This window comes from Sabethes cyaneus, chromosome 3 (genome assembly GCF_943734655.1).
Source record: "Sabethes cyaneus chromosome 3, idSabCyanKW18_F2, whole genome shotgun sequence".
In the NCBI taxonomy this organism is placed as follows: Eukaryota; Metazoa; Arthropoda; class Insecta; order Diptera; family Culicidae; genus Sabethes; species Sabethes cyaneus.
Genome location: NC_071355.1, coordinates 236,937,102 through 236,961,678, shown reverse-complemented (window position 1 = coordinate 236,961,678; position 24,577 = coordinate 236,937,102). Strand labels below are relative to the sequence as shown.

The following is a 24,577-nucleotide window of genomic DNA, read 5'->3' as shown; positions in this document are numbered from 1 at the left end:
CGCGCACCGGTTGTTTTGTTTTCACGTTTACTGCTGTGCTGCTGCTACCGAGAGGACTGGGAGCAAAACCGAAAGTTGCTCATTTAAAGAGCGCATTAAGAAATTTTTCTGCGCGTCAGTTTTTCTCATTATGTTTAGTCTGTTTCTCATTGCGTGGATTTATTTCTCATTTCTGAAAGCAGTTCTGCTCATTGCGTTGAACAAAAAAAGTTGCACTTTTTGCTCAATGAGTGAGGAAATAACAAGCCTGCTCAGAGGCAAACATTATTTTCATATTGGTCGAACCGTTGCCAAATTTGCTCTCGGACAGTGTCTCGATTCAATAAGAAACTTTCCGTTACGTATTTGGACATTCTCCCTGAAGTTTGCGAAAACTGCGAAACCGCAATCCATAAAACTTCTTATCCGTCCAATTATGTTCCTCTTCAGCTGATCTGCAACAAAATTGAACAATGTTTATATTTTCACTCTTGAACAACAAACAATCATGGATGTTTCCATAGTAACGCAGGGCGAACTCGACGCTCCTTCAATGAATGTCAAAGGATTGTGCCCACTTGTGCCCACTTGTGCCCAATATCCGCCATTATCACTCGTGGAAAGTTGGATTTCTTGTTCCTGAGTTATGGCGTAAAATCCAACTACCCGTCATGCCTCATAGTTAATCATTGTTTTTTGGTCATAACTCAGGAATAAGCAGAAACGCAATCGCAAAAAAAATTTTTGGAAAGGGAGAAAGTGTTTTATGCAAAAAAATAATTAATTGGATTAACTGGAAAATTTCAATATAGACTAATATACAATACACTGGGTTGTGCAAAGGCAGGTGGAGCTCGCACCCACGCTGGTACCCGAATGTTTTACTCCCATGGAAAAACTGTCAAATTACCGCAACGTAGTAAAATCCCTATGCATTGTGTCTGGGCCTTTAGAGAGGGTTCCATGCACTGACATCGATTCCGACGGAAACTTCACTGCTGCAGGTGGAACCACAAAAAAACGGAAGCTGACAAAGAAAAAGAATGAGAGATGTGGCGAAGAAGCGTCGTTCTGCGCATCATGTAAAGTTCGGGAACTGTGGGTGTAGACTCAGAAACTGGTCACTTTCCTGTGGAAACACTCCTAGAACGTGTCCGAGTGTGACCAATGTGATCCTAGACACTTTATATGACGACAAATAAACTATTGCGAGTACTTAGAGATGTCACATTGTATTTTAGTTCATTTCAGAAACTGATCCGCGTAGAGATATCCGGAACATTTCCGGACATGTCTTGAATACTTTAGACGACTGCCAATGGTCTAGTTTTGTAAACCCGAGTACTTAGAGGTGTCGCGTGATGGGTTTATTGTGATTCAAGGTGTTTAAAGTTTCATATATTTCGGAACTTGTTCCGGCTATTACTTCGGAACCGTACATTCGATTTCAATTCTTTTTAATAATGTTCTTCTAGGTCATAAAATCTTCCGTTTGGTAGTTGTTGCAGTCAAATTGGTTTAGGCATTTCCAAAACACAGATGCCTATTGATATATTTTCACTACTGTGACTGTTATGCGTTTATTTGTAATATGGTAATATTCAACATTTTGGGAACAAACATAACCTTTTTATTTGAAATATTGAAAGAATAGATAATTTAAAGAAGATTCCCAGGTGTATCTCAAAAATGGTGAAAGCCACATGGGACTGTTATGCGTTTATGGGCAGTATATTGAGTGGTGTAATATCTATATTTGTTTAATTCTCCCAATTCTATCACACTGTATATGCACCATACACTCCTATGCCACATTCCAGCGTGCTATGCAAATCGGTGACTATTTCATCAAATCCCTGGCATTCAATTGAAAGATAATATCTTCATTAATCAACTATTTTGCAAGTTATTTGCCAGGTAGCTGTTCACGCACTAAAAATGGGTGCTAATTGTATCCTATGCGACCATATTATTTTTGTATGACTGCTCTTTTCTACTGCCGAGAAGATAGATTGTTATCTACTGGGCCAGTGCAATAGAAACAAACAATGCGTTCCCGACAGTCGTTCCGGCAAGTCTCGTGATTAACCACCATCGCACCGGGTGTGTTTTTTCTTTTTCTTTTTTGCAAATCGCATAATCGACAAACAAGCAAAAAATACTTTCACTTTCGTATCTTCGTGCAACGTAAGAACTATTGGACTAATAATGTAATGTTATATACATACTATCACTTATTGTTCTTACAAAGCAAAAAATATTTTAACAAATTTTCTTTAAGGCAGAACAATAGCTTTTATTCGAAGCTTGCCATCATATTTTTTTCTATGTAGTAGTTTTTATTGGATTGGTGAGAAAATTTGGTTATACATTGTTTCTTAAAAAAACATTTGCTGTTCAATAAACGCTGAGAATAATTTCATTAAATTACTTTATTCTTGCAAAGGGGGATGGTGTGTTCCATAGAGCAAGACAATCACTGACTGTCTCCAATTGTTTTGGGATGGTTTTCTACTACCAAATTGCACTAAAGTCGCGTTTCACATGATTATTTTTATGCGAATTTTGCAATTTACGCGGTTTTAATTTACGTAGAACGTATTTTTCGTAGAAAATGCACCTTGACTGTACTTTATAGAGATGGGCCAGTGAAATGGGGACAGAGAGAGAAAGATGGAGAGATTAGTGGAGAAACAAGTGGACAGAAAGACATGAAAATTAGCCTTTTACAGATGAGACAAGCGGCTTCGTTTTCCTCTCCATCGCTTGCTGGCATTTTTAAATTTACTTCTGTTTAGTTAACATTAAAATTAATTAATATTTTAAGCGCAAATTTGTTTAGATCAAATCCTAAAACTCTATTACCCAAAACACTATCCTCTGCACTCGAACACGGCGTTTTGATCTATTGAGACATGCACAAAAAGGTCAAGGAATGCTTAAAAATTTCGTTAAAAAAAGTTGTGAGTCCAATCGTTGCAAAGCTTTCTTTACTCGATTTTTGACAGACTGTACAAAGTACAAACAGAATTTAGAGAATTTGTTGCCAATCAGTTTTCTTTGGTTCCCTGCCTTCCCCCTTTTAAACTTCAATCGCTTCTGAACGGAATCGGCTGGTAGGATGGCTTTTGAAGGCCTGCGATAGTTGAACTTTGAAATCACTTTGAATGGATTGACTTCAAGATTTTTTTGCAATCGTTTCTTCAGGACCGATCTTCGATCGGTATTTAGTAGAGTATTTGTACGATCACATGGTAAGAAACCTACCATTGAGACGTGTGGTTATTGAATAAGCAAATCCCCGAACGCTGGCAACTTGAAACTGCAATGTCTTCGTGCCACCTTTGCCAATCTTTCACTTATTAAGTTAGCTTAAATTTGAACTCTGTAATCCGTGCACCCGGACAAGTTGGCCAGCAGTTTGCATCAATTGATTGTCAAAATTCGGGATTCGGAACGACTACCGGAGGAGTGGAAAAACGGGCTTATTTGCCTTACCTACAACAAAGGCGATAAGTTGAATTATGAGAACTACCGAGCGATCACTACCCTGAATGCCATTTACAAAGTGGGAAAGCAATCTTCCATGGACTATCGCCAATAGCCAATAGATTCGTGGGAAGTTATCAGGCCGGTTTCATGGAGGGTCGGTCTACAATGGACCAGATTTTCCTCCTGCAGCAGATCCTCCAGAAGTGCCGCGAATTCCGAACTCCAATCTCCCATGCATTATCTGTTCATCGATTTCAAAGCCGCAAGTGATTGTGTAAACCGACAAGAGCTATGGAAATTTTTTGACGAAGACGGTTTTCCGGGTAAGCGTATTGGACTTATCATGGCTACGATGGATGGGATTCAGTGCTGTGTGAGAATCACGGGTAAATTATCGGACCAATTCGAATCTCGCAGGTGACTTCCTGCCTGCTATTCAACATTGCGCTTGAAAGTGCTATAAGACGAGCGGCGATCGAAATGCGGGGCACGATTTTCAATAAATCCAGTCAATTTATCTGCTTTGCTGACGGACGTGGATGCTGTCGGCAGAACATTTGAGGTGGTGGAAGATCAGTACACCAGACTAAAAAGTGAAGGACAGAAGATTGGATTGAAGATAAATACGTCTAAAACGAAGTATATGATGGCGTGCAGGACCGAGCACGTCAGGGACCGCTTGGGCAGTACCGTGGTAGTCGACGGGAATCAACGAGGAACAATTAGTTGCTTGTTAGTACTCACAATCCAGAAGGTAATTCTTGAAATTACAGCAGATAATCTCATTTTTTCGCTCCTCCACTTCTTTTATTGTCTTGGTTTTCTACCTCTTTGCCACATCTTTCGATAATCTAGCAAGAGACCGCCCTCTGCAAAGCACAGATCACGAAATAAATCGGATTAAGGAATGCGGTGCATTTCTAATCGAAGCACCGTGTTTTTTTATAATACCTTGCAGTGGGCAGGAAGTTTTGTTTTCAGCTTTTTTTGCCTCTATTTGATAATAATCGATCCTACTAACTGCTGTATAATTAGTTAACGTTTTCTTCTTCGCCTGTCAACCTGCCACCGACCAGTACAGTCGCGTGACAAATGCTATAAAATTAATTGGATCACACAAAGCATCGAACTTCTTCTGCTTCATTCAGCCGTAAAAGCTATTTTCTGGCAGTTTAAATTTTTCGGTTTCTTTAACAGTCACAGTGCAGCCTTAAGAAATGTCCCATTCTTTAACCGTGCGCGGGTGGGCGTTTAGGGCGGAAGAAAATAAAAGACATTCATAAAGTTAGTATTCCCTAATGTACTATATATAGAAATTTATTTACTTTTTATTCTACGCCCCCTGAACGACGGACCGGCATGCTGCTGCGGCAACTTGTATGGCTTTAAATATTTCTAAACGATTATCATTCTCACAGTGTCTCGACGTTTTCTAGAAATTATCACGGTCTGCAGGCTAGAAACAAAAGCCAAGTCGAACCGAAGCCGACAATGCAATGAGAATGGCCCTAGGAGCTCTTATGGTCGCATTTGCGCGTTGTTTATTATTCGGTGAGTCAGTTTATTATTTTAAACCAGAACATTCCGCTGCCTTTTGCTCTTTCTTTGTGTCCAACAACGGAGCGTGGCGTCCCTGGCTGAGGCGGATGCTGGTCTACTACGGACGATTCAATTCTCGCGAGCGAAATAAGTAAAGAAGCGGATCACAATCGGTCGATGCGCTTGACCACCGAACCGAGGTTCACTGACACTGGGCTGTACATATTTGGCTTGCTTCGATCAGCACTTTAGTATACAGTTTGACGTGCGATGGCTGTTCAAACGTCAAACTGTCCACGTTAGAAAAAGGCAGTTAATATTTATTGCCCGGATTTGTTTCGAAAACTATTTTCAGCCACGAGACCACGCAAATTCATAAAAGCATCCACCTAATAAGGGAGTAACCAAATACTTACAAATAAATGAGATCTTCTGATGTCATCGGTATCCATATCGAGGATTTCGTCTATATCAACATCTATCGCTTCCGTCTGCAGGAAAATAACCACAATTAGTGCAATAAATAACAGACAGACCTGCTGCTGCTCTTCGTTCCAAGCAAAGAGCAAGCAGACAACAAAAGAACTCGAAAGAATACACTAACCGGTGGATCGAACAGCTTCTGCAGTTCGTCGTACAGCCACATCTCCACCGCCAGCCGCTTCCGGATTAGGCTCATCTGGTGCGAACCGTACTTGGCGGTGAGGAATTTCTCCCGGCGCTCCTTCACCTCGCCCTTCTCGGTAAAGTTGACCCGCAACCCGGTACGGCCGGGCGATCGCTCGCAGTCATTCATGGTTTCAACTCCGCACTGCATCGCTACTGCGGTGCTGCTGCTGTCGTTGTGTCGGCGGCGATCACGGTACCCCGGGATTCCGGGGTTTCTCAACGAAACGAAACGAAAACGATGACGACGACGACGGTTCGAGGGACGACTGTGGTGGGTCCCCTTTTCGGTGCGGCCGTTTTTCTCACTCTTCCTCTTGTGCGGTACGCGGTGTTTCTAGGCGCGTGAACTGGTCAGTCTGGAAGTGTGGAAAAAGAATAGAAAAAAAATGAGACGTCTTTAATTTGTAGGACTAAATGAATACATGGTTTGGTGCTCGTTCGGATTGGGTGGCCAACCAGTCAAGCTACATCAGAATAGTGTTTTTTTGCTCCCCGAAAAAAGACGGCGGTAGCAACGGTGGCGACGAACAGTTAACTAATCACGGGTCTAATATGATTAGGACTAATTTGGGCAATTTATGGTGCCACGGTAGCCGCGATTGTTATGGTTTTTATAAGCCGGAACGGAATGTAACCGTTTGATTAACAATGGAAATGGAAGTCTTCGATTTGGACTTGGAGCGAAAATTGTGGGACCTGTTATTCAGAATTTATTCAGAAAAAAAATATTTACAACTGGTTTCTTATTGTTTCTCGTTAGGCTTTTGAAGTACCATTTCGAATACTTTTACGGCAGCGAAAACGGTATGCAATTAAAAATCTCTGGTTAGTAATATCTGATACACAGTTGCAGTTGACCCGCAGATGAAAAACAACGCTAGTAATCATGGAAGCATGTTTATTTATACGGTAGCAAACATTGAATTGAGCAAAGCTATTAAAAATCCTACTGTACTAAATAAAAGAAACTGCAAGCTTTCACAGCAAATTCAATTTAAATTTTGGCGCAGTGTTTTGCAAATCAACGAGAACGTTAGACTATCGAAAAGCGGATAAAAAAAAATTATTAAAGCAAATAATCGAAGAAATTTCTGGCGCAAGCATATCAAAACTAATAGAACTGAGAATTATACTTAAGTCAATAAACACTTGTAGAAAATTCACTCACATAAGAGGGGTATGAAATGGGGAAGGCAAATGAGGAAGCGTCCAACATAGCTCCAGCCATCCCAAGCCCGTACCTAGCGCCTCCACGTGGCCTTACCCGGTAATGCTCTTTTGAGTAGCCAAGCTAGGAGGTACGATGATGGGTGGTTCCCGGCTGCCTGATCTCAAAACTGCGGGTTTGGGTGACGGCTGAGCCACACGACCTTGTTAGTAAGTATATAAGTTATTTCAATTATTTGTTTCGTTTTAGCTCATGAGAGGTACTTCAAACAAACAGTGTACAGTGAAAACTCTGGCCGAAAAAAGTTTAAATAATGTTCATGGATACCAGAAGAAAAAATTTAAGTAATAATGGAGCCACTCATAGAAACTCAAATGACGCAACTGTATTCCATTCGAAGGACTGCTGGTGAGATTGTTCTATTTTTGTCCATATATCTTCATATAATGTATATTCATATAACACATATTTTATTACATTGCCATATACCATCATTATCGTAAAGGGGAAGGAGCATCAGGGTATCAAATGAATCGAAGACGGGATGAGGGATGTGGTAACCAGGCCAAGTCATATAAGATCGGAGAGGATTTTGACGCGCCCTTCTAGCACACAAATCATCACGCAAGATAAGTTTGGAAGGCGAAGTTATGTATCTAGAAACCGGAAGTCTATGCTGGAAGGAGTGTCTTATATTCCCGTGGAGTCATATACGTGACATTGCTTATAGATTCACCCAACCCCTTTTGATTCTTTGCGAACAGCATTGACATGAAAGTTGCTGGGTAGATAAATTCGATTCTGTAGTAATTCTACTTGCATACAATGGGAAACCCTTGAGGTGATGGTGGCTACTCCCATACATACACACATACACAATTCACTCACATAAGAGTATATGATGATGTGTAAGCAAAATACAGAGCCTCGACTATCTCTTTGATCGAGGCATACAAACGCTAAGAATGCAAATGCCAGGCATAATGGTCGTAAGGCATAATAGATGGAAGATCGAGTACAAAGAAGGCCGTGTAAATTCGAGGTATGAACTGCTTCTTGCTTCTATTACTCATTAATCTTCATTACTCGCTGCTTCCTGCTCAGTATTCACTATACACTACTTGCTACTCACTACTCGCTACTGACTACTCCGTAATCACTACTAACTCCTCATCCACTGCTCACTACTCACTACTCACTACCCTCTACGATTTTCATTTCCAACTTCCAGTCTTTCATGACTAACTTCTCGATTTTCATTGCTATTTTCTCGCTATTCTTTAGTAACCACTCAGATTTCATTACTAGCTTCTTGCTTCTCACTTCACACTTCTCCATTACTTCATTTTTCATTACTCACTACTCGCTAGTCACTACCTGCTACACACTGCTCATTATTTACTCCTCACTACTCACAACTCACTGCTCACAACTCACTACTTACTACTCACTGCTCACAACTCACTACTCGCTATCCATACTGTCCGCTACTCTCTGCTCACTACTTACTACTACCTGCTCACTACTCACTGTTCCCTGCTCACCACTCACTACGCACTATTCACTACTCACTACTCAAAAAAAGCAAATCCTAGGTGCTACACTCCATTATCGAAGCTTGATCTTCTGTTTTTTATACAACAGACTTCACAGCCAGGTGTTAGAGTACAGGACAATTGCAGGGCCAGTTGCTACGATCCTATTGACTCTAACAGCCTCTCTCAGCCGAGATTCGGATGGCGCTTAGGGCCGAATAAACACGTCGCGTCGAATAAAAACAATGCCCTGTAGACTTGAGACTAGACTTGAACTTTTTCTTACTTCTACTACACAGTAATTATGTACTTCTTACTCGTTACTCTCTGCACACTACTCACTATACACTAATCACTACTTACTGTTTATTACTCACTACTCACTATTCACTACTTCCTACTCATGACTTACTACTCACTACTCACTACTCCCTTGAGCGGGGACACTACTCACTATTCTCTACTCCTTGCTCAATATTAACTACTTCTCACTATTCCCTGCTCCCTGCTTACTACTCACTACGCACTATTCATTACTTACTATTCACTATTCACGGCTCCAAAATCCACTATTCACGAAATTGTTTTTTCTCGAAAAGCGGTCAGGGTTTGAACGCTAACACTAAGCTATTAGAGTGCTTTACCGATCAATTTTCAATATTCTTACACCAATCGATCGGAAAATCTTCTAAGAATTGACCCAAATGAAGAAAAGTATTGATTCTTGAGGTTGAACTATTGAAAAATTGAAAACAATGAACCTATGTTTTACCAGAATTCTCGCTTCGTGATTGGTTGTTGAAACGTCTTGACGTCATCAAAGTGGTTATGCGTTTTCACGCTTCGGGTTATGATTCAGTCAATTCCTAATAGATTTCCAAGCTATTTACACCAATGGAATAGAAAACTATTGATTTACTATTGATATTGAACTAATTGATTGATTGATTGATTGATTGATTTAATTCTATAACAAAGTTACAAGAGAATTAAATGTAATCCTACCCATTCTCGTTGATTGCTAATTGGCTTGACGATTCCTTATTGTGATGTACCCCCATGGCAACACGAGCGGTGCCGCAGCAATTTTAATTTCAATAATCGTCACATTGAAAACTTGTCTGCCGTGAACAAGTGATAGCATTTAAAACCAAGTTAATACCAAATTAAACACTAACACGCAGGAAAACGCATTAAAACTAAACCCAATGTTTTGTTGTAATAGTTATTGCTGGTCCAATAAACTTTATTGTGATCAGTGGAGAACAACAATCTTTTATATCTTTCTATAAGTAGTATTAGTATTAGCAGTTTCAGTGACATCTTTTGCATCTTCATATAAGAATTTGTTCATTCTTAAAAGAACGGTTTTCGGTAATTGATGAAGCTTAGGAAACTTGGAACTTAGGGTTTATCACTAGGTTTTCTTTAGCAACACAAATCTACCCATCGCCAATGCTACAGTAATACGTAACGTAATTTTTCTTTGGCAGCAAAAGGTGGTAACTTTGCTCTTTTGTTCAGACTGAAAATGAAATGCTCCATTTTCTTTTCAACGTAGATGATGGAATGACGGACCATGAAAAATAGGCGGAACCGATTCTTGCCGCTTGCTCTGGTGTATAACACGAGATAAGCCGGCGAACAGCATTATTCAACCGCTAGCTGAGCTACTGCCAACATCTTACTGGCATGGACGCGACAAAAGAGAAAGCATCAAGGACAAGCCAAAGTCACGCTCGAGTCGTGCACGTCTGCAGTTCGTGGACAGTCAGTATTCATCGGCTGCTGAGGAAAGGAAACTATTGAAGCTGGAGCTGGCTGCCGTGATGGGATAATTAACTGCGGAAGTGCTGCTCACGACAGCCAGAAGACCAGAATTATCCCACGTCGCTTGCAGCTGGCCACCTGGACTGGTATTTCAGAGTGACTCATGACCATAGACGAACGACTTCGTCGATCGCATAGCTGCTGTGGCTTTCCGGTTGGTTCGTTGCAACAAGCCGTGCCTGGTTCGCGGTTATCGGTACTCCAATTTATCGAAAAGTAAATTACGTTAAGTGCGTTAGTGCAAGTTTATTGCAAGCTGGAGTTATGATAATCAAACAATCGGTTCTTTTAAGGGCCACGCAGCAATTGAAGAGTTTATTATATTTTCTTGTCTGAATAATACGACAATAACATAGGCAACGAGGGAAAAGTTGAGCTTTTCGCCGTTGCGGACGACCAACTTGTAAATCAGTGTTCTTTTTTGTAAGCCGCAGAAAAGTTTTGCGTAAAATTTTCAGCTTTGTTAAAACTTGCGTGTTCCGATTACTATTGGAAAAGCACTATTCAACGTAGAAACAGATCATAAAAATTGATTTACTGTTTGGTTTAGTGTGACTGATACGTTTTAATAAAATAGATTCAATCAATTCATAGAAATAACTCCTAAATCTGTTGAGAATTGAATGTATACAATGTTCCTACTTTGATAAACGTTGAATACAACGCATGCAGCATGTATACATGAAGAATCGTATTATTACATACATGGATACATCGTACTATCGCTACAAAGAGACTTACGTAGTCCTACGTCACCTATGCGGTCGTGTCTTCTGCACAACCCCTCTGATTTTTTATTATAATAGAGGGGCTTTTGGTAAGAAGAATGATAGACTGGATGAAACTGCGTAACTTCAATATGAGGCAAAAATATATTGCGTATTTAAATGTGTAAGTGGGACTCTAACCTGTCTGTCCTGTCTTATGTCTGTACCGAAAACCAGGTCTCTGACAGGACATCATAAGAGGCTTATCGGTAACTAAAAACAGGTCCCTGAGGGGACGTCATGCTTTCGTAGCAATGGGTTGTATTCTCATCAGTCACTTCATTGGTTGACTGCTGGACAGTGTTACCAGGTCGATTGCCCATTTTCCCGCTGCCCAGAGCTTGATTTCCCGCTGAAATCCCGCTGGCCAGGATCAATTTCCCGCTAGAAATCCCGCTGAATCGAAAGTCATATTATTCTTTCGTTTCTGGTGCAATATTTCAGTAAGGCTTGCATTTGAAATTAGGATGATCTGCTGAAATTGAAAGGTTGCAATTGAATGAACATTATGCAAATTTACTGCATTCATGTTGACGAAGTTTTGGGATTCAGGAAACAGAAAACGAAATATTCTGTTATCCCTTATATAATGACAGTTTACTGCGAAATTTCGCAAGAATTATAAGATTAAGGAGTCTAAGAACACATTCGAAAATTTCGAAAGTAGCTTTTAGCACAAATTCTTTTTCTGTGTCTAGCTATGATAAAAATCATGCAAAATTTCAGCAACGCTGGCAAATGGTTATGGTTTTTGGTGACAAAAGAAGATATGTTTCAATCTTTAGAAACACCCAAAAATCAAAAATATCTGTAAAGCGCATCGGCTCTTTGTTCTTGGCTTTTTTTTTGTTTTAGCACCGATTTGTTTTGGTTTTGTTATCATACAAACCAAATTATGGGCCCTATTCTGTAAGTCACGTCGAGTGTCACTTTGCTCGAATAGTCGACTTTTGCTATTATGTAAGTCACACGCGACCCAATTTTGTCGAGTAACACGACTAAGTCCATCGCCAAAAAGCTAGTGACTAAACGGTTAGCAAATGACGCCAGAGTTAGCTTTGTTTTGATCGTGCATTGAGCCGCTATGTTACCCATTCTTCTTGCACTCGACACACGACAGTGACTGAGTCGAGCCGAGTTGCTCGACGTGACTTACAGAATAGGGCCCTATGATGTATATAGATACATAAGTGTTGTTTTGTTTCCAATTCATGAATCAGTTGGATTTTGCCATCCATTGGCAACGAATTAGTGCAAAACGGATTTGTTTGGTGGTCTTCTTTTTCAGTAAGTTCTAATAAGTATTTGTCAGAACTATCCCATTCTAGGTAAAAACCACGGAATTTTATAATCAACAGAATATACTGAACCATCTGCCAATGCATGAGCAGACATTAGAATGTCACTAAACGAAGTGTTTTGCTGTCAACCTCTCTTTCAGCACTCTTTTTGCCTATCAAATATCGCTAAATCGAGATCCCGCTAAAATCCCGCTGAGTTATTTAAGAAAACCGCTAGATTCCCGCTAGCCGCTGTTTGGTTATTAAGTCCCGCTGTCCGACTTGAAATCCCGCTAAATCTAGCGGGAAAACCGCTGATCTGGCAACGCTGCTGCTGGACTGCTCGATTGCTCAACTGGTTGAATAGACTGCTCGACTGGACTGGCCGATTAGACTGCTCGATTTGATCGCTCGACTGGACTGCTTAACTGAACTGCCCGACTGAATTGTTCGATTCGACTGCTCGACTGAACTGTTCGATTCGACTGCTCGACTCAATTGCTTGATTGGACAGATCGACTTGACTGCTTGACTGAACAACTCGATTTAACTGCTCGAGTGGACTACTCGACTTAACTACTAGATTCGACTGCCTGACACATTTGCTTGACTTACTAATCGACTCAACTGCCCGACTTAACTGCACGATTGAACTGCTCGACTGGACTTTTCGATTCGACAGCATGGTTCATCTGCTCGAGTAGACTTCTCGACTCAACTGTTCGATTCGACGGTCGACTTGACTGCTCGACTCGACTGCACGAATGAACTGCTTGACTCAACTACTCGATTGGATTATTCGAATCGGCTGCTCGACTCAACCCGATGGCGCGATTGAACTGCTCGACTAGACTACTCGATTTATTTGCTCGACTAGACTACTCGATTCAACTGCTTGACTGGACTACTCGACTTAACTGTTTGATTAAACTACTCGACTGGACTGCTCGATTAAACTGCTCGACTCGACTGCTCGACTCAACTACTCATGTATTGGATTCTTCTTTTTTAATTTTTTGGTTTCGTATTCTACTAAGACGCTCCAAAAACTTCAGTCAACTACTCAACCCGATTGCTCGATTCAACTGCTCGACTAGACTACTTGATTTAATTACTCGACGTAACTATCAGCTCGATTCAACAGCTCCACTCAACTGTTCGACTTAACTGCTCGACTGAACCGCTTGACCCGACTGCTCGACTAGACTGCTCGACTCAACTGCTCGACTACACACTCGATTCAACTGCTTGTCTAGACTACTCGATTCAACTGCTTGACTGGACTACTCGACTTAACTGTTTGATTAAACTACTCGACTGGACTGCTCGATTAAACTGCACGACTCGACTGCTCGGTTCAACTGCCCAACTCGACTGCTCGACCCAACTGCTCGGCTGGACTGTTTGGCGGAACAGCTTGATTTAACTGCTCGATTTGACTGATCGACTCGACTGCTTGACTTCTGTTTGATTCGAAAGCTCGACTGAAATGCTCGATTCAACTGCTCGACTGAACTCGATTCAACTTGACTGGACTACTCGACTCGACTGCTCGACTCAGCTGCTCGAATAAACTGTTCGACTTGACTACTCAATTCAACTGCTCGACTCAACTGCTCGACTCGACTGTTCGAATGAACTGCTTGACTAAACTATTCGATTCGACTGCTCGACTCAAGAGCTCGACAAGACTACTCGATTCAACTGCTTCACTGGACTACTCGACTGGACTGCTCGATTTACCTGCTCGACTTGACTGCTCGACTCGACCACTCGATTCAACTACTCGACTCGACTGCACGACCGAACTGCTTGACTGAGCAGCTTGATTTTACTGCTCGACTTGACTGCTCGATTTGACTGCTCGATTTGACTGCTTGATTTGACTGCTCGACTTGAGTGTTCGACTCGATTGCTCGACCCAACTGCTTGACTCGATTGCTTGATTCGACTGCTCGACCCGCTTGCTCAAGTCGATTGCTTGTCGCGATATGGTCGGTGTTAAATCAGACCGAACCAAGTGCACTTTTATGAGCGATTGCGCACTTATCGATTGGACAATTTTCCTTGCAATTAGCAATACAAAGATTAAACATCTTCGCAAACACTGGCCAATTGAATGTATCCGCAGTTTTCTGAATGCTGACCAGATATTTATATTTTGCGGGTCGTAAGATTCGGGCTCAACTAGTGGTTCTATATTAGGCACCTTTCTAGGTTAAGGCGGTTCCAAAAATCGGCATTTTCGCTAACCTTTCGTTGTTGAAAATATCGTAACTTTCGAATTACTGAACCGATTTCAATGATTTTGATACCAAATAAAATGAATGTTACGAGTTAACATACCATTCATTTGGTATCAAAATTATTGAAATCGGCTCTTCAGAAAAAAACTGCGGTGGAGACGCATGGTTTTTGGTATTTACCTGCAACCTGAAACGGATATTCACGGCAAAGAGACGCATATTTTTGGCTTGGCTTTGAATACTTTTTATAGGTTATCAAAAAAAAACAATCTCAAAACTGGGTTTAGAGCGGATCAAAGGCTATAAACTTTAAACAAAAGATTGACGAAAACGATGATGACGACTCAGTCGTTACGTGTCTCAAATTTCCGGAAAAGGATCAATGAAACTCATTTGTTGTCGAATCGTACCGCATGGTCTTAGCGCAGACAGGCAATCGAAACGAAAAGTCATACGGAAATATTTTTCTTCCAAGCAAGCAAGCTCCACATGGTAAGTTCAGATAAGTTTAGACTGAAGTTTCTTGCTCACCCCTTGCTGTGAAAAGTTTTCTGTTCGTTTCCATGAAAACAACATTAAAGCCATGTTTGTGCTTTGACTGTGCTAACTGTGATTGATAGTTATTTTCTGCGCTAGCTGTAAAAACTTCTGCCATTATGATAGAATTCGTAAGTGTTCACGAATGAAAATTACGTCAGGAAATCGAGTGTTGATTGGTTTTCGATTCATTCAAACTATTAAACTAACATTTGTTCCACATACAGGAACGTTCAGTCTAATCTTACTGGCAGAACAGCATTCAATTCAGAACACACAAAAACAGACAGAAAGTTGCTTTCAATGTTTCCACTTGTTAGAAATGCAACGCAATTAAGAACAAGAAAATTCCATTGACGCAGGGTGTCACATGAAAGTGGCACACACACAGTGTTAGCACAAAAGTTCAGATCAGATCTTATTTATTTGATCCAAGCAGCCATAAAATTATTCCCGACACAGTCGGGACCGGAGAAAACTTTTCACCCGTTATTATACCTAGGTATATCCATGTGTTACAGGACGAGATATTAATTTTCGATTTGCACACGGCGGTCTGACAGTACCAGTAAGGTTCCTGGCCATCCAAATATTCATCCAGTATTAGCACCAGCAGATGTTGCGCGCTGCATTCGTAACGCGATATAAATAGCCAGTGTCTTCGTGACATTGGAGCAAACGCCTCGTTTGTAGAGCTATTTCGAGCGACCGCCTGCTACTGCAGGTGCCGCGCGCTTGAGTCGAACATTGTTCGCCTCCATTATTGCGATGCACGGTTGTGTGTGATGGAGGCGCTCGGTTTTCCTTGTCCGTTCAGTGCTCAATTTATTGACGATAACGAACGGCGCACATCATGGGTTTACTCAACACTCAGCAAAAAGAAAATGACACCTTTTTGAGCATCGTTGCTATTTTCCATAACAAACTGTTTGGTTTGCGATGTGCGTGAGTGCGCTTGTTGTTTGTCTGTTTGTTTGTTTGTTTGTACACTGTTAAATGGTTGCTGTAGCACTTAACGCGCTTACAATAGCACTGCCTCGGTTCTTGCTTACTTACTTATGCATAAAATACAACGGTCTCGTGACAGTCTGTTGCTTGGTTTAGTGCACGCAATTACCAACACAATAAGTTCAGAGTTGCACCCGTCATACTGCATGAGGAGGGTTTTGAACAAACAATAACAAATCACTGAAGGAGAGGAATGGCAAAAACAGCAAAACATATCAACACAAACTAACTGAAATGAAAATAAGCATCTGTGACTGTTGCAGTTATTCTGTCTCTGCGCAACATGTTCCAATTATGCCGCATGTCAAAACCGGCGAAAAGCTACGATTTACGCACAACAAAAGAATTGGTTCATTTAAAAATTAGCATTGGCGTTGAATGTTCACTTTCGGCGCCTAACAACAGCGCAACGGTGTTGAATTGGTGGAAAATTGCGGAGGTTGTTTTTCCAACCGGTTCCAAACAGGTCCAAACGAATATATGTAGGTTTAAGCCTGAGACCGGAAAATTGCTGATTTGATTGTCCCACCGGAGGTTAGGTTTTGGAAAAGAACGACAGTTCACACCTCAGCTGTCTGGTGGTGCGATGGTGGTCGTATAAATAATGTGGGGTTTTCAACCCACAGCTTGATCGCAGCAGGCGATTATAATTTGTTTATTTATAATGCGTAGCGTTTACGTTGAATAATGACGTTTTGTATTTTGTGGAACAAAATTGTCCTGTTTTGATTGGAAATTGTACAAAAAAAAACATGTTTGGAGGCTCTGGTTATTAAAATAATTGTCAATCTAGATTAAATCGGTACAATGACGCGTAGAGGACAGTGTCAACCTGTTGACAAAATTTGAGGTTAGAATCACATTCTTCGTCGTTGTTGCGCCAAATCATTCGCACCCACAACGGTAAATATCGGTTAGCCTCAAGCTAAGATTTACACCGCTTCATTGCTCAACTTCGACTTTTTCCAGCAAAACTTTTACATTTTGCAGCATCGCGTAACGCGACTGGACCGAAGTTTTCCTTGCTGCCTTTCACAATTTTACACAAACGAGCTCGTAAAATGTTAGGACTTGCTATTCTAACTCGCTGCTGGGCTGGGCCACAGTGTTGCATTGTACCTAAACTTTTTCTTCCCCCCACAACGGACAGAGTTTATGGAGCCTTTCTTTGCCGTTTTCACCTTTGCCGGCAGCAAAAGGAGAACTTAACGAATCATTTTCAACTTTGAAGCACAACTCGGCAGTGCAGATTATGTCAACTTGTTGCGGAACGTATAGTTGTCAGTTTACTAATAACTGTATTACGACCAAGTTGATGTAACTGATGTTGATGTAATATCAAACTCTGAACTGGAGAAAGCAATAAATAGTTTGTCTTTCTTTGATAGTCCTCTCTCGCTTATTTAAGCTATATTTTTCCTCAACTTCACGAGCCAAAAGCGATAACTTTGTAAGGAAAGGTCCTAGAGATTGGTAATCTTCTGCAAAAACATGTATTTTGAGTCCTTCAATAATCGCCTTGAACCAAATATTCCTGTAAAATGCAACCAACCAATAAGCTAAGTATGAAAAACTAATTTTTAAAGAATTTACAAGAAAAATGCTCTATAGCTCTGCGCTCGATAGAGATAGACATGTCATTTCTTTAGCAAAGTTGTTTGCCTTTATATTTTCCAAAACTTTGCCAAAGAAATCATGTGTCTATCTACTAACACAAAAAAAAGGACGATTATCGAGCCTGTAGGGAACGCGAAACACATAAAACGTATGCTTGCCGTATTCTCATTTGGGTGGTTGAGGACAAGCGGAACCCATACAAGTTTATAGTACTTGACTAAAGCTTTAAGATGAAGCACTGATTTCATAAATCCACTTGCCCCATTTTACTCCATAGTCTCGTGAAACTACGGAAATTTAAAGCTTGAATATGCGATAATTTAGCAAGAAAAGGTCCAAGAGATTTGTGGTCTTCTGCAAAAATGTGTATTTTGAGAGCTTCGATAATTGCCTAGAACATTGTATTCTTGTAAAATGCAACTAACAAAAGCTAAGAATGAAAAACCAATTTTTAATTAAGTTTTAAAGAACATGCCCTATAGTTCAGCACTCGATAAAGATAGAAATTTTATTTCTTCAGCAAAGTTGCTTGTTTTTACATTATTTACAACTTTGCAGAAGAAACTATGTCTTTATGTTGTAATACAAAAAGTTATTTTTTTATTTTCATTATAGTAAGCGATGACGATGGGGGCATTATTCTATTTGCAAGCCCTGATTCTTCTTCTTTACAGAACCATGCCATTGGTTAACTGTTTCATTGCCAATTTAGGACATATCACATGATATAGTTCACAAGATAATGCTAAAAATTCTACTTTTTTTTGAAATTGTCGGGCCACTTGGCGAACTAGGGTTCCACTATTTCGAAGTTTCTAGAATGTAATTATCATTTTTTAACCATTTTCAACCAATCAAGTTTAAAAGTTTCAATATTTGAAGATCTCATATCAGTAGTGGCCCCGTTTCAATGAGAATTACTCAAATAGGACTAGGGGAAGATGTAGGACCTCGAGTTTTTAAACATTATTTTCGTTTATGGGTCCACAAACTATGCCCATGTACGAGACTTCACGAAAATCTGGTACCTTTCGGGCCAAACCAAGAAGATAAAGTAGGAGTAGTGGGTTCGAATCCGGTTGTAATGCTCCGAATGCAGCTTGGTTTGATCCATAAATCCACCAGCTTGGATAAAAGATTTCGGTACACAACTTCTTAAGTGTTGCTCCAAGGACCCTCGCTTACCCTCATCTTACGATCTTTGCCCTTCCAGTCTGATCTCAATCTGTCAGATCCCATCGACCCTGTGTGTCGTTACTTTCTTCTACCGATCCCTTCGCTAACTGCTAAAACTACTGTTATGCAAAATGAAACATTCTCGTCTGCGATATGTCTTGAAAGCTTGGCACCTCATCTTCGTTATTAAAAGTTTAAACATTCCTGTGTATCTGTATATATAAATTCCTACAATCTATCTATTTATATAAGAGGCTTTTGTCTGTACCGAAAACCAGGTCTCTGACAGGACGTTATAAGAGGCTTATCGGTAACTAAAAACAGGTCCCTGACAGGACGTCATGCTTTCGTAGCAATGGGTTGTATTCTCAGTCACCTCACTGGTCGACTGCTGGACTGCTCGATTGCTCAGCTGGTTGACTAGACTGCTCGACTGGACTGGTCGATTAGACTGCTCTATTTTATTGCTCGACTGGACCGCTTAACTGAACGGCTCGACTGAACTGTTTGGTTCAACTGCTCGACTCAACTGCTTGATTGGACAGATCGACTTGACTGCTTGACTGAACAGCTCGATTTAAATGCTCGAGTGGACTACTCGGCTTAACTACTCGATTCGACTGCTTGACACATTTGCTTGACTTACTACTAGACCCGACTGCTCGACTTAACTGCACGATTGAACTGCTCGACTAGAATGTTCGATTCGACTGCTCGACTGAACTGCTTGACTGGACAACATGATTCATCTGCTCGACTAGACTGCTCGACTCAACTGTTCGATTCGACGCTCGACTCAACTGCTTGATTTAACTGCTCGACTGGACTACTCGATTTGATTGCTCGATTACCCTGACAGCTTGATTCAACAGCTCGACTAAACTGCTCGACTTAGCCACTCAAACCGACTGCTCGACTCTACTGCTTGACTTGTTTGATTCGACAGCTCGACTTAACTACTCGATTCAACTGCTCGACTGGGCTACTCGACTGAACTGCTCGATTCAACTGTTCAATTAAACTGCTCGACTGAACCGCTTGACCCGACTGCTCGACTGGACTGCTTGACTAAACTGTTCTGTTCGAGTGCTCGACTCAACTGCTCGACTCTATTGCTCGATTCGACTGCTCGACTTGACCGCTCGACTCAGCTGCTCAACTGAACTACTCGATTGAACTGCTCGAATAAACTGTACGACTGGACTACTCGACTTAATTGCTTGACTGCTCGACTGCTCGACTCAACTATTCGACTTAACCGCTTGACCCGGCTGCTTGATTAAACCATTCGTTTCGACTGCTCGACTCAAATGGTCGACTAGGCTACTCGATTCAACTCAACTCACTTTGGGCTCAACTAGTCTATACCTATAAAACAGGATTTCTGTCTGTCTGTCTGTCTGTCCCTATGTTCCTTATAGAATCGAAAACTACTGAACCGATCGACGTGAATTTGCAAATAAGGGTTTTTGGGGCCAGGGAAGGTTCTTATGATGGTTAAAGACCCCTCCCCCCACTAAGAGGGCGGCTCCCATACAAATGAAACACAAATTTCCGCATAGCTCCAGAACTATCAAGCAAATGGAACCAAATTTAGCATGTGGGTGTTTTTGCAGGCAATTTTTTTTCTGTGGTGAATTGAGATTCCTCCCCTCTATAGGAGGGGAATAATGACCCCTCTCTCTTTTACGAGGGGGGGCTTCCACACAAATGAAATACAAATTTCCTCATAACTCGAAAACTAATCAAGCAAATGGAACCAAATTTGTCATGTGGGTGTTTTTGGAGACAAGAATGTTTTCTATGGTGAATTGAAACCTCTTTCTGCTTTAGGAGGGGGGGGGCTCCTATACAAATAAAATACAAATTTTCTCATAACTCTAGAAGTTGGGGGAGTTGCTTTCTACTTTACTGTGAGGAAAATTTGTATATTAAAACACCCATGAACTCCTCAGAAACTTGCAAAACTCTAGATTGTGGCAAATGTCATTCGAGACTCACGATTTATGTACAACACTGTTTAATTTGTGGCAATACGAAGTTTGTCGAGTCAGCTAGTAAATTATAAAAACGTTATTAAAAAGTTTGTCATTAAAAACTTATAATACCCCCCTTCGGCGGTGGCTACCCTTCTACTATTGTTGTAATTCACTCTTGTTGTTCTTAATTCTTGCTTGCTTTCTCGACAATTTTAGTTAACGAGAAATCCGGCAAACAATGGGATACTCGTGCACAAAATTTCTTTTCGGAGAATTTAGCACACTCACAGCCGCCGCCTTTAGGTAATGACGAATTTCACTGTTTTCCGAAAGCTTCAAATAAACTTCGGATAAGCTGGGCGTCCTAAAAACCTTTCAAAACCGTTCAAACCGTTCGAAACGACAAACAAAAAATCTGCTTGATATTCCGTCAAGAAACCCCCAAGTAACATTTTTGTTGTATAACAGCTTATCAAGCAGTTGTTCTACGGGAATTAGCTGTACAATAGTTTAATAAGCTATTATACAACAAAAATGTTACTTGGGCCGGAACTGCTGCGGTTGCTGCGATTCGATTGAAGTGTGGTGTGGTGCTGCATTTCGTTTTAGGTGTGCAGTGCAGTGACTCAAAGGGAATTCAGTTTTTCTTCACCGCCCCGTGAAGTCCTATTCTTGCTCAGGAAAAAGCGAATAAAAAAAGCACTAAAACGTATTTTGCCCACAAAGCGTTTTTTGTTTGCTTGTTTTATCGGTGCTTATAGGAGGGCGAAAAATCGTGGTTCTTGTTCGTAGTAGGCTAGGTGCCCACCCAACATGAGACGGTACTGTGTAGGTACTAACAGACTGACTGACTGCACTTTGTCGGGTGGTGCTGGCGGTTCGCTTCGCCTTTGTTCACTTCAATCCGCAGGACGATGAAGCGGCCTTACTGGCAGCGATGAAAGGCAGGTTGAAGTCAGTTTTATGATGAAAGTAAACAGTGAATTGCTTGACTGAACTTTGAGAGCGTTGAGAATGAAAACGAGAACGCAGTCACCCACCACCAGCCGCCCACGGCTTTTAAATTTTCGATCGATTTCATTCTTCATCCAGAAGTTTTTTTTTTCGCTAGAATTCTAGAAAATTTTAAAATTCCTACTTTGTCGGTGGTTAGTAAAATAAACGTAAAGATACCTGAAGTTCATTGCGTTTTTACGATGTTTTCTGCTATGCCTACTGTTCTGTTTACCGACAGTGCAACAGTAAGCGTTGAGTAATAACTCTTTTTTATTATAATTTCGCAACACCCGTCAAACCGCGTCATCCCTTTGGTCGTCGCCCCTAAAAGGATGTAAATTTATTGCACCGTGTCCATTCGGTGCAACAAGAACAAATGCGCAGGGTCGTTATATTGAGGCTTTCATTCATTCATTCGAGGGCGAAAGGAAGCGATAGGTGAAAGGTATGTTATGTACGGAAAGGTACGAGCCTCGTCGTCTGGGTGTAAATTACTTTCATTAAAAGCACATCCCGCAAATGTGCACGGCCTGGCTGCCGGCGTCGTCGTCATCGTCGTCGTTGTCAATGGAACGATAGTGCGCCGCGATTGCGTACGGTGAGGGGGACATGGTTTTGTGGGGATTGAACTTTTTATTCTACTCCGTTCAACGACCGCCGCCGTTGCCGACGCAACGTTCCAGTCGAGTCGAGACAGCCGTCATTGATACCGGAGAGGGAGGATTAAAAGGGGTTGTGCAAAACTTGTTACGCTTTTTCTTAAACACGTATATTTCTGTATAAAAAATTCAAATTTTTTTTGCATCAATTGGTCTGCTAAATATTAATAGAAGCTCATAATTATCCAACAATTTCCATAAATAAAATTGGAAAAAAGCAAAAATTTCAAAGAATAGTTAACTTTTCAGATAACTTTTGATAGTATTTGCCGACAGCCTTTAGTAGAGTGTAATACAATTAAATTTAATTCTGCTCCGTAACACTTGCCAGAATTCATGTGCTAGCAAATTGCACTGAAACTGTACTGCATTATGAGATCGAATTCGTTCACAGACTACACAGACACAGTGCAAATGATTGCCAGAATAATGAAAAGATTTCTCATCTGATATTTTTTAGCAAAAAATTATGAAAAAAAAACCGGTAGGTTTTTATGTATTTTGTTCGCCGTGCGATGTCTATTTCGTCTGTGATTTAATATAGATATCTTTTACGTACTGTACACTGCATTCGTTACGACGGTCGTAGGTCCGTGCCAGAACGCTTGCTAGCGTATTTTGTCTCATTTCTTTACATTACGATGTAAATGCAACAAGTCTGCTAGAAAATATATTCCATATGAGCAACATTGGCACCAGCGCCAGCGTCCGTACACACGCCATTGTATGAAATCAACACCTACGTACACTTGAAAAGTCAAACCGTTCCGCTTCGGGTCGGACGATGATGACAGCTCGCGGTTCTATTTACAGATGCTAGATTGAATCGAAGGAAGCTGTGGATTCCCCTTCCGACGCGCCGCGTACGCCTGCTTTGAAACTGAAAACTTTTCTTCCGAGACAAATGACCGGGTAGTAGGCTGGGTAAGTTAACAGAGCTTTCGATTAACTTTAACTTTCCGATTTTAACTAAACAAAACAAAAAACGAACATAAACTCGATTCAATGTGTGCGAATGGTGTTTTGTACCGCCATCAATAGTTGGGGCAGAGTTTATTGCCCACCACGTTGATGGATGGGAAACTGTTGCTCTGGCAGTGGCATGGCGGTCGGTCGGAATCGGTAAACAAAGCCTCCTAATACACACCGTCGAATCCGCTCGCTCATATCACTCCCACGAAAATCAAATTCTTATAATACGGATTGTTTGCGTTTCATATCGCATGTTTACACAACGAACAGCAGCAGGAGCAGACCCGGACCCTGCTCGATGCGGTACGTGTTAGATTAGGGGAAACAAGGGAGACTTGATCCCCATTTTGTTTTATGTATATTTCTCAAAAATCCACCAGAAAAAAAACCTGGGTTTTCAATTTTTCGGCAGTTCGCAATACAGCTTACTACCTACAAATTTATCAGTTAGTGATACGTGGCGTTAAACAAAAGATATGGGATATTTTGGAAAGTACAGAAAATTGTACATGTTCAAAATATGCGGGAGACTTGATCCCCAGTTCAGGCACAATTGATCCATTTCCAAATATATATTTTTAAAGCTCAACTTTCATTTGGGAGTTTTATTAAAATATGCCTAGTTCATGTAGTATCATTATTTAGTGTACAACAGTTTATTTCAAAAGTATAAAAAGTATTTAGGAATCGTTAAATGCATCGATCTGTAAAAGTATAGCTTTGGACATCTTTTATAATTTGCGACGAGAACTTTTCCATTGGGTTTTAATTTTTTAGCATTATATTTTTCCTGTTTAATAATCAGAGCAGCCTCCAGCTTCAATTTCGTAGGTGCATCTGTAAGGATGTGTATCTCCTCGTTTTCTTACTCTTCGCATAGTTTTACGTGATGATGCCTTTGGAAATGGTTTTATATCTACAGGTGTTTTGATAATTGTATTGTTCGGAATCATCGATTTACCTTAATGATAGAATTCTTCAAAGAAGATGAGTTGTTTTGTTCAGATGATTTTTTGTTCGAGCAGTCTTTCTCCTTCCTTGGCAAATGCACGGGTTGCTCCTTCGTAGTCCGGTTGGTAAATGATCTTTTCAGATGCATTTTTTCGTTTTGTCATATATCGCTTGAGT

At 40.8% G+C, this 24,577-nt stretch overlaps 1 protein-coding gene across 1 annotated transcript in view; it reads right to left on the bottom strand.

The window, feature by feature from the left end:
• LOC128744511 (protein phosphatase 1 regulatory subunit 14B) overlaps positions 1-24,577 on the bottom strand; it is a 113,783-nt gene that overhangs the window by 7,276 nt on the left and 81,930 nt on the right. The window contains exons 3-4 of the mRNA XM_053841573.1: positions 5,615-6,035; positions 5,427-5,501 (exon numbers count right to left, since the gene is read on the bottom strand). Coding sequence (XP_053697548.1) covers positions 5,427-5,501; positions 5,615-5,827 — 288 coding nt within the window. The 5' untranslated portion in view covers positions 5,828-6,035. The remainder of the gene's footprint in view (positions 1-5,426; positions 5,502-5,614; positions 6,036-24,577) is intronic.